Below are 11507 nucleotides of genomic sequence, written 5' to 3'. Positions count from 1 at the left end.
ATTTATAGATTGAAAATCTAAAATTCTTAAATAAGAAGGGTAAAAACGAATATTTCTACGGAAATTTATGAAAATTTAGGATTCTAACCTTGTGTTTGAAGAAGTTGGATTTAGGGTTTGTACGGTAGCAACCCCTCCTTTTTGCCCCACATCCCCATCTCTCCTCCAACTTACACCTTCACCTATAGTCGTCCACCGTCCCCCTCAAGTCGTTGGTCAATCATGTTCCGGTCAGTTGCCCACGTCCAATAGCGATCAGTTCCATCCCATTCTGGTCAGTTTCTCCCCATTTCGTTCAGCACTCTAGTCTTCGATGTATGACTCGTCGCCCAATTATGGTTCGCACGCCGCCGCCCAACATTTCGTGCGCCGTCGCCGTTGAGATCTGCCCCACATTAACCGATAGTCCACTGTCGTCTAGTTGCCTCTTCAACTACTTAGTATTTTGTTTTGATTGTAAAGGAATGGTTTAAAATCTTGTTATTTGCCTTCCCGTAATTTATGGAGAATTTAAAAATCAAACTTGTTTTTTGTCTTGTTGTAATTTAGGAAGAATTTTGAAATAAAAAATATACGTGGGACCGACCACATGAATGTGTCGTTTAAAATCAAATTTGAGAAGTATATCTACGTTAGTACAACTACTTTATATAGTATATACATGTTATTGGTGACCTTCTAATTTTAATATTTATTCAATTAGTATATACATGTTTTGACCTCCTAATTTTGATATTTCTTCAATTAGTATATTTATGTATTGACCTCTTAATTTTGATAATGAGTTGCATTGTGATATACATGTATTGACATCCTAATTTTGATAATTGAGTTGAATTTTGATATATACATATACTGACCTCTTAATTTTGATAATTGAGTTGCATTATGATATATACATGTATTGATATCTGTTATAGGAAGGAAAACGATCCAAACAAGATGAGAGGTCGGACCACAAAGCTTGATATCATCGACGAATGGGGGCCGGACCATACGTAGGGGCTAGCTCAATTTGAAAGCCGACCCACCTCGGCGCCGAGGTGTCGGCCGCTTGTCTTGGCCTTCAGGTCAAGACACGGCTCGATCTCCTCCACCCGATCCTTACACCAACCGATCGAATATCTCTACTCTGGGCCTAGTGGATAGTCCTCTCTGTTGCAGCCTGCAAGTCAATGGGCCTGCACAATTAACGTCTAGGGCTCATTTAGAAGGTTCTGAAACCTTCCAAGCGAGTATATAATAATCATGTTGCCTAACCCTAAGGTAAGCCGAATTCAAGCCTTGAATTCTATGACTCTACTGCTTCCCCTTGCTAACTTAGGCATCGGAGCCCGTGTGAAAAGTGTCACATCGATCTAGCCTTGTTCGATTTTGCAGGTCTTTGAGTCCCTGATAATCAAGCTTGGTGCGAACCTCGGGAGGAATCGGGAGAGCATAATCCATGCATCAACAATTGGCACCGTTTGTGGGAATGATGCTGTTCGAGCAAACTTAGTCGAGGCGAAATCCTAATCCGAGGAGGGAGCCAAGACGAAATCCTAATATGAGGAGGGAGCCGAGACGAAATCCTAATCTAACGAGGGAGCCGAGATGAAATCCTAATCCGAGGAGGGTAACATGGAGTAAGTCGACGCAACTCTTGGTGGAAGATGACAATGTTTTGAAAGGAAAAGCCCAAACGAGGCTGCCGACCACTCGAGAGAAGAAAATCTGAGCCCTGGTCATCGACTAAATCCGGCCACCTTCGATAGGGAGAACCAGTTGAGGAGGTGAAATATATTCCTTTGACGTCTGAAGATCGACGAATCAACAATTGGGAATTGAAGAAAGAAAGAGCCCTATGGATGTCCTCAGAAGCAACGCCGACATGTTCGCGTGGTTGCATGAGAACATGCCCAGAACCCTAATTAGATCAAGGAGATGGGCGACAAGGGTGATGGTAAAGTGAGAACATGTCATGCCGGTTGGTCAGCACCTCCAGTAGGTGACCACTCAACCACAAAAAGGATGGGAATAGGTCACGCTATGAGATTAGATCACGCAACTGGTTTGACACCCTCGACAGATAACGATGAAAGGGTCGACCTGAGCCCTGGTCATCACATGGAGTCATCTACCCGGGTCAGGGAAAAACATGCTGGAGAATCAGATCCCTTTAAACATCCGAAGAGCAGCAAATTAACCCAAAACACCTCGGATCCGAGGAGATCTTGGGATAAACAAATCGACATAGATTATGGGGGCTGCCACTTTTCTGAGATAGTCAAGGGGAAAGCAAATCAACAAGTTCGGGGGCAGGACCTAGAATGGATGAATCAACAAATTCCAGGACAGATCCTAGATAATATCGACAACCCATCAGAAGAAAAGAAGGACTGCTCAGACCAAATGAGTTCTAGGGCAAAGCAAGTCTACAAGTTCTGGGACAGGACCCAGAGCAAGCGAATCGACAAGTTTCAAGACAGATCCTGGATGAGATAAATTGATGGATTCTAAAATAGGTTTCAGGAGAAATGACCAACAAATACCATAATGGAGAAAGCAACTTCATGAAGTTCTAAGGCATCCAAAAGACAAACTGGCTGTTGTGAAGAGTCAAGGGAGCGTGTCATCCTTTTTCAAAAACTCGAGCAACAAAAGAAAAAGGCAACCTACACCCGTCCGAAGTCCGTGGAAGGACAAAGCTACTATAAAGACCTGACAAGCGAACTATATAACTGGTCATGACCAGACTCTAGGGTACGACAGGATCAAAGGCATGATCAAGTCCACGACATGACCAGGTCCCGGTCGAGCAAGTCTCTACCAACCAGATGTCTTCTGCCAACCAGGTCTCCACTGTCGAACAAGTGTCTTCCATCGACCAGGCTTAGTCTGCTGACCAAACCTATTCCACCGACCAGGCATCTTCTACCGACTAGGTCTCTTCCGCTGACTAGATCCGATAACTACAGGACAGCAAAAGCCAACAGCACGTAGTACCAAAATTGCCTGGAAAGCAGAAGTCACTTAGTCGACACGAGCGGATAGAAGAAAACGACATAGGAGAAAACGACAAGGCTTGAGGTACTTGAGAAAGTTTTCATTTGATACCTTAAACAAAACCTCCTTAAGGGGGGGCCAGTGAGTAACAATGGTCAAGGAACTCGAGCTGGGATAGACCTAGAAGTAGGCCGATAAGCTAGCAGCCAATCAGTGAAACCAGGGAAGAAAATCCCAAAGTGCTGAAAAAGACAGGCGTACAGGCCCAGTAAGTCAAAACAAAAAGCAGACAAGCCTAAACCGGTCAATGAAACCCACGGATAGAAAACCATTTGGTAAAAGCCAGGATAGGTTAGAAACCCGAGGGTGTTGATTGAACTCGGGTTAAAAATAGGTAGAAGCCAAATATGTTAGAAACCCAAGGGTACCGACTAAACTCAGGGTATAAAAACCATTGGCAAAAGCCAAATAGGTTAGAAACTCGAGCGTGAACCCTGGGGTATAAAACATGGGCAAAAGCCAAACAGGTTAGAAACCCAAAAGGAGTATCACTAGCCCTGCTAAGAAGTTAAATCCCAAGGCCAAAATCTAAACAGTAGAAACTAACCGTATAGCAGTGCCTAAGAGACTTGATTGCAACTGAGTACAATGAAAGAGAATGGGGGTTATGACAGCCAGCCCAAGAAACGATAATCGGCAGCGACAAAAGGATATCGACGAACAAGGGCAACCAGAAGAAAACTGGATGAGCCCTTTGATCAAGTATTCAAGAGACGAGATCTTGCCTAATGAAAAGATAATGGCCCAACAAATACAACGATGAGCAGCCGGATATGTGCTTAAAGACAAGAATTTGTATAAAAGAGGCTACTCGCCACTCTTGAAATGTTTAACGCCTACTGAAGCTAACTACGTCATGAGAGAGATACATGAGGGCGTTTGAGGGAACCCTTATGGATCACGATCCCTAAGTCACAAAATAGTTCGACAAAGGTATTATTGGTCGACCATTTTAAATGACGCGACGCAATTCACCAGAATATGCGATAAATGCCAACGGTTTGCAACGGTGCCTAGGCGACCGTCAGAGCCTCTAACAAATATAATGAGTCCTTGGCCCTTTGCCCAATGGGGAATGGACCTCATAGGACCTCTCCCACTAGGAAAAAGTCAGACCAAATTTGCGGTGGTGGCAGTCGATTATTTCACCAAGTGGGCCGAAGCCAAAGCCCTAGCTATAATTACTGAGAAGGAGGTCATCGAATTTATCTGGAAAAACATAATTTGCCACTTCGGAATACCCTACAAGCAGTTCGACGATGCTGCCTTTCGAGAATTTTGTACGGAGTTCGGCATTAAGCATATTTGTTCATCGTCAGCACACCCGCAAGCTAATGGGTAGGTTGAAGCAGTCAACAAAATCATCAAAAGAACTCTAAAAACTAGATTAGAGGAGCTTAAAGGATTATGGGCAGAAGAACTTCCCAATGCGTTATGAGCCTATAAAACAACACCTTGTACATCAACGGGAGAGACACCGTTCTCGCTGTCATTTGGTTCTGAGGCAATAGTGCCGGTGGAAATTGGTCTTCTTCCCAAAGCGTAAAGCAATTCAATCTACCTGACAACAATGAATCCATGCGGCTCAACCTCGACCTGTTAGAGGAACATCGAGAAACATCACGACTATAAACGGCTGAGTGTAAAAATCGAATAGCTCGATACTACGACTCGAAGGCTAAGAAACGCGACTTTAAAGAGGGTGATCTAGTTTTAAGAAAAATCATGCCTAATACCAAAGATTCCACTAGTGGGGTATTCGGATCAACATGGAAAGGCCCGTACAAAGTCACTAAAGTGGTTCGAACAGGCAATTACGCCTTGGAAGACCAGCGTGGGAAGGCCTTACCACGTCCATGGCACGCTTAGCACCTTAGGAGATGCTACCACTAGTTCAACACATTTAGGCATTCTATGGTTTTGGACCCCTATTACCTTGGTCAACAAAGTTATTTCACTCTCCGACAGGATGATTTTTCTACTAGTAAAAGTCTTCGACATTTGGCACAATGCTTGAGTTTTTGTGTTCATTCTGAAACAAAGCTCTCAAGCAGAGGGCGTACATTGTGTGAATATCTACGACCAGTGAATATCTACGACCAATCAAGAAACTAAAAATTGAGACGGACCTAGAAGCAAGCCAAACAGGCAAAAAGCCAGTAAAGGCTCAGCATGGTCAAAACTAAAGCAGGAAAATATAGGATATAAAACTATTTGGCACAAAAAGCCAAACAAGTTAGAAATCCGAATATATCGATGCAATACAGGATATAAAACTATTTGTCACAAAAAGCCAAACAAGTTAGAAATCCGAAAATATCAATGCTAGTTTTGTTAAAGCAAGATCTCAGGGCCAAAATTGAATGGTAAAGCCAGGCTCAGGAGACTTGATTGGGACCAACGAAAATTTTCGTAACTTCCAATTTATGAAGTAATATTGACAAACTCAAGGTACAAAACCAGTGGCAAAAACCAGGCATTTAAAATCCAAAATTGGATGCAAAAAGCCTTTAGTAAAAGCTCTGTGGGTTAGAAACCTTGGCGTAGTTAACCACTAATATGCATGTAGACTATGCTATAAAATGACTTCGTAGTAGCAACAAAGCGACAAATACTCTCAAAACAAAAATCCTGATGCAGTCACCCGTTTCTATTTTGATCTATTTTGAGAGTGGGGGCCAGTGTTATACGAAGGAAAACGATCCAAACGAGAAGAGAGGTAGGACCATGAAGTTCGAGATCATCGACAAATGGGGGCCGGCTCAATTTGAAAGCCAACCCACTAGGCGTCGAGGTGGTCTCGGCGCCGAGGCACTGACCGCTTGTCTTGGCCTTCGGGTCAAGACACGGCCCGATCTCCTCCACTCGGTCCTTACACCAACCGATCGAATACCTCTACTCTAGGTCTAGTGGACAGTCTCTCTGCTATAGCCTGCAAGTCAATGGGCCTGCACAATTCACATATAGAGCTCATTTAGAAGGTTCTGGAACCTTCCAAGCGACTATAAAACAATCATGTTGCCTGACTCCAAGGTAAGCCGAATTCAACCCTTCAATTCTATGACTCTACTGCTTCCCCTTGCTAACTTAGGCATTGGAGCCCGTGTGACAAATGTCACACCGGTCTAGCCTTGTTCGGTTTTGCAGGTCTTCGAGTCCCTGATAATCAAGCTTGGTGCAAATCTCGGGAGGAACCGGGAGAGCATAATCCATGCATCAAGAATATCCTAGTTTTGATAACTCTTGTGGTACTTATATGTATTGACCTTCTAATTTTTATAATTAAGTTGCATAGTTATATGTGCACGTATTTCTAAATTTAATAATTCTTCCATTGGTATATACATTTATCGACCTTCTAATTTTGATAATTGAGATGCACAATGATATGTACATTTATTGCCCTTCTAAGCTTAATAATTATTCAATTGGTATATACATTTATTGACATTAGATTTTTAATAATTCATCAAATGTTTAAAGGGATGACAGAAAGTTTGATGAGAATGAAAGGGTGAATGATGAGTCTACAAATGAAGAAAACAGAAATAAATCAACGTCGAAAGAATATTCATAAACTTAATTTGATAATGATTTGCGCTCAAATAAGTCCACACAATCTATTGTTGCAAATAGAGAAGGGTGCTTAGAAGAAGATACAGCAGAACAATGGTAGAACGATGAGATGTGAGACAGTAGAACAATGACAAATCATTTAAATTAACTGAAATTCAAAACAAAATAATTAAAATAATTAATTTGAAATCCGTTTAAGGTAGGAAAACAATTTGAATTCAAAACAAGGTTGGTTGGTGGTTGAATATAAGAAAAACCCACAAAAAAATATATCATCCAATTGATTTGTGAACTAAATTTATTTTAGGCCGAATTTTGTGTGACCCAAGACCAATTAAATCCAATCCAAATCACCTATGAAAGACACTTGCCATAATTGTCATTTTTGTCTTTAATTTTAATTTAAGAATAATTTATATTGCCTACCAAATTTAATAAAATATAGTTTTGTCAATAATGACGTGGCCAAAATTTATGGTCTACAGACGTTTACTAAATTTTTATTAAAATATTAATTTTATTTTGAAATTAAATATTTATACGAGTAAATAATAATTTAAAAATTTATTAATATATATTTATTACACTTATTTTATGGTTTAACTTCTAAGAATAATTAAAAATAATTATAAAAACGGTAATTTTTTCCAAGAATGTCTCGTCCCCAAATAAGGATTATTTAATCTAAAACTTGATTTTTGAATCGAAAAACGAGGTAGAGACCAGAGTACTTTTTAAAAATAAAAAACTAAAAATGGTTACCATGGTTTTATGTTTTTTAGAAACAAAAAATAAAAAACACTTATCAAACAGAAACAAAAAAACCAAACACTAAAAATAAAAAGGGTATGAAATGGGCTCTCAATAATTTAATCTAATTTTTAAGATGGAAGATAAAAAGATATTATACTTGGTATGAGTTAAAAATATGTGGGATTGCCTTTTATCTAAAAAAAAAAAAAAAAAAAAAAAAGGATTCTGAATTCATTTTCTTTTTGCATTTGAAGTTCCGATTCAACCAGTTTTATCTTTAAATTTTGCAAGTTGTTTCAAAATTTAACTCTAAATTTAGATATGTATTACAATTTTCTTCTTGTATTTAATTTTGTTAATTAAGCTACTAATTTTAACCAAAAATAAAATAATGTAAAAAGACTTCAAAAACTCACTAACTTAATGTAATTAAATCAAGCTTTATGCCAATTAAGTTTAATTTAATGCAAAAAATTGACTATTAAATAACTCTGTTAAAGCCAAATCGAACATAGTTTAGGGTAATTGACGTATATTTCTAACCAAAAGCTAATGAGTTCGATCCTCCACCTCCAAACATTGTACTTGGAAAAAAAATAGTGTAAAAACTTATAATTGAAAAAAAAACTTATCTAATGTCGGTTTTTATCCTAACTCTATCAATTTCATACAAAATATCATATGTTTTAGAATTCATTTGACACATATAAAATACTTTTCTCAGACAAAAACTTATCAAAAGAGTAAAATTTTAAAAATTTAAGGTGAATATTGCAATACTAATCTATATTTAAAATGTAATTTGATAAAATTTAAAATAAAAATTGATACACATTGAAATTGAACCTTTCCATTTTTTTGTTACGAAAAGATAAAATCTAAATTTCATTATTCGAAAACTTGAAAAACTTAAAATTACACAACTAAATTATACCAACAAACATATTTATTTTATGAAAATTTTGTAAGATAGCATAAATTTAATACATATTAGAAAAATGTTAAGAGTTTTTAATTCTTTCAAAATATAGTTTAAGTGTACGTACGTTATATTACTTTTAAATTTGATTTTTTGGGAATTATGGTATTTTTATAAAATTTAAAACTATATTTGAAAATATATATAATATTGAGTTATCTCTTATAATTTTGTAATTATCACCTTAATTATCCCATTATTCATTATCAAGTCTTCAACCCATGGACGGATTTTGGTGTTTGGGAAGGAAACCCATTCCTAACTATCTTAGGAAAAATTTGGCTATATATTCTCCCATTCAGCTTTTGATTTTTTTCACATTCTTCGATCTCTTCTCTTCCCTTACGTTCATATTTCCTATTTCCTCTCTTCAATTTTTAAGATGGCCGGCGGTGGTTTCGAGCTCAATGGTAATCAAAGCGGGTCGATCAAGAACTATCCTGGAGAACTCACTTTTTATGTGTTGATAACATGCATTGTTGCAGCTATGGGCGGACTCATCTTCGGTTACGACATTGGTATCTCAGGTATCCAAATGATTTTTTATGTAGGGTAGGCCCAGCTTAAGGTATAGGCGAGTGAGATGTTGGCTTCTAAGGCCTAAAAACTCACGACACTTAAAATATAATATGAGGACTTTAAAAAAATTAATTCAATATTAGAATGAAGTAACTTTTATAAATTTGTTATGGTAATTAAAATCTATGAAAGTTTGATAATATACCAAAAAACGACTGCATGAAATTTAGGCACTCAATTTATTAGAAAATAATGTAGAAGAAGACCTCGTATAGAATTGCTTTCTTCTACCGTTTTGACTCACTCCATTGTTTAATAATTTATTATTTAATTTTTGGTGAATTGATCAGGTGGCGTCACGTCAATGGCTCCATTTCTGCAGAAATTTTTCCCATCTGTTTATGAGAAAGAAGCTTTGGACACTTCAACCAATCAATACTGCAAATTTGATAGTGTTGCCCTCACCATGTTTACTTCTTCTCTTTATTTGGCTGCACTTTTGGCTTCTTTTGTAGCATCTTGGGTCACCAAAACCTTCGGTCGTAAAAAGTCTATGCTTCTCGGTGGCTTCGTATTTTTGGTTGGTGCTGCCATTAATGCTGCAGCTCAAAACATCGCCATGTTGATCATTGGTCGTATTTGTTTGGGCATTGGTGTTGGATTCTCAATTCAGTCTGTTCCACTTTATGTCTCGGAGATGGCTCCTTCTAAATACCGAGGCTCTCTGAATGTTGTTTTCCAACTATCGATTACGATCGGCATTCTAGTGGCTAATCTTGTTAATTTTGGTACTGCCAAGATTCATGGCGGATGGGGGTGGCGCGTGAGTCTAGGCGGTGCGGGAGTGCCTGCATTATTCATCACAATCTCAGCTTTGTTTCTTCCCGATACTCCAACTTCGATGTTGGAGAGAGGTGAAGTTGAGAAGGCAAGAGTCATGCTCCAACGTATCCGCGGCGTGTCTTTGAAGGATGTAGATGCAGAATTTCAAGACATCGTGGCAGCAAGTATTGCTGCCAAGGCAGTTAAACATCCATGGAGGAATTTGAGGGAGAGGCAAAACAGACCACAATTGGTAATGTCTGTTTTAATACCATTTTTTCAACAATTGACTGGGATCAATGTTGTCATGTTCTATGCTCCTGTGCTGTTCAAGACTATTGGATTTGGGGACAATGCTTCTCTTCTTTCATCTGTCATTACGGGTGGTATCAATGTTTTGGCAACTTTTGTATCTATGTATGGTACGGATAAATGGGGAAGGAGGATTCTTTTCTTGCTCGGTGGAACCATCATGTTCATTTTCCAGGTGATTAAAATTTTACTATTTCAAATCCCTTTTATTTTTTTTTTCTAGAACGAAATTGGGCAAAAAGTATGTTTGACCAACAATAATTATTCAAAAGCTTTTTCTAATCCATTTGATTCTAATAAACATCGCATCATTTGTAGGTTTTGGTGGCTGTGTTCATAGCTTGGAAATTTGGAGTTTCTGGTGAGGTTGCTTATTTACCCAAGTGGTATGCTGGTATTGTGGTGTTGTTTATTTGCATCTATGTTCAAGCCTTTGCATGGTCTTGGGGACCTCTGGGATGGCTAGTTCCAAGTGAAATCTTCCCGCTTGAAATTCGATCAGCTGCCCAAAGCGTAACGGCGTCGGTGAATATGTTCTTTACCTTTTTGGTTGCCCAAATCTTCCTCACCATGCTTTGCCATATGAAATTTGGGTTGTTCTTCTTCTTCGCGTTCTTCGTGGCTGTGATGACCATATTCATCTATTTCTTCTTGCCGGAGACAAAGGGCATCCCCATTGAAGACATGTCTTGTGTTTGGAGGCAACATTGGTTCTGGAGTAGATATGTGTCTCAACAACTTACTAAAGTTCGACCTCAAATTTAGGACCAGAATGTCACAACCCGATTACTATCATTATTTTTCTTTTACTTCCACCCCTATACTTTCTCTTTAATAGGATTTATTCCTTCTATTTTCTTTTTTTTTTTTTTGTTATTTCCAGAAATTTACTCTGGTATTTAGTAGTTTTGGTAGGGATTCTGTGTATTAAATGTCATGGAATAAAATTTCTTCCATGTTTAATTCGGCATTTATGACTGTGGTGTTTTCTTTTTTCAAAAAAATAATAATAACAATAACAATAACAATAACAATAATAATAATAATAATAATTATTATTATTATTAAAATATGCTTTTGACGATGTGCTGAGGCTGCTTCAAGAGATTTTAAATAACATTTTGGTAATTTGTGGCTAAATTATTACTCACATAATTTGTTACGGTGGCCTTTCTTTAAAATCTACAATAACAAATAGTTTTGCGATAACTCATGGATCATGGTGCTTAAAAGTTAAAAAAAAATAAAATAAAATAAAATTACAAATTCTTCTTGCAATTGAATACAAATTGTCATCAAATAACATCTTGTTTATCAAAAGTCAATTCAATTTCAAGGATATGATAAGTCGGGATAAAAATCGACATTAGATAAGTTTTTTTTTTCAATTGTAAGTTTTGGCAGAGGTTTTTTTTTTTTTTTTCAAGTGTTTTTCAGTCGCTGCTTTTGATTGGATTTAATTAGTCGAATTGCGTCATACAAAATTGAGCTTAAAATCAAG

General features: G+C 37.7%; 1 protein-coding gene across 1 annotated transcript; it reads left to right on the top strand.

Annotated features, from left to right (window-relative positions):
• Window positions 1-8614: 8614 nt before the first annotated feature.
• On the top strand, window positions 8615-10969 carry LOC111025832 (sugar carrier protein C-like). The gene is made up of 3 exons (XM_088119801.1): window positions 8615-8880; window positions 9223-10181; window positions 10325-10969. The coding sequence occupies exons 1-3, from the start codon at window positions 8736-8738 to the stop codon at window positions 10769-10771; spliced, it is 1551 nt and encodes a 516-aa protein (XP_087975927.1). The 5' UTR covers window positions 8615-8735; the 3' UTR covers window positions 10772-10969.
• Window positions 10970-11507: the final 538 nt, after the last annotated feature.

The sequence above is a fragment of the Momordica charantia genome (genome assembly GCF_013281855.1).
Source record: "Momordica charantia cultivar OHB3-1 chromosome 11 unlocalized genomic scaffold, Mcharantia_2.0 BLBB01000011.1, whole genome shotgun sequence".
Classification (NCBI taxonomy): domain Eukaryota; kingdom Viridiplantae; phylum Streptophyta; class Magnoliopsida; order Cucurbitales; family Cucurbitaceae; genus Momordica; species Momordica charantia.
Note: the sequence above shows the minus strand (reverse complement) of the source record. Positions and strands in the feature narration are given on the sequence as shown.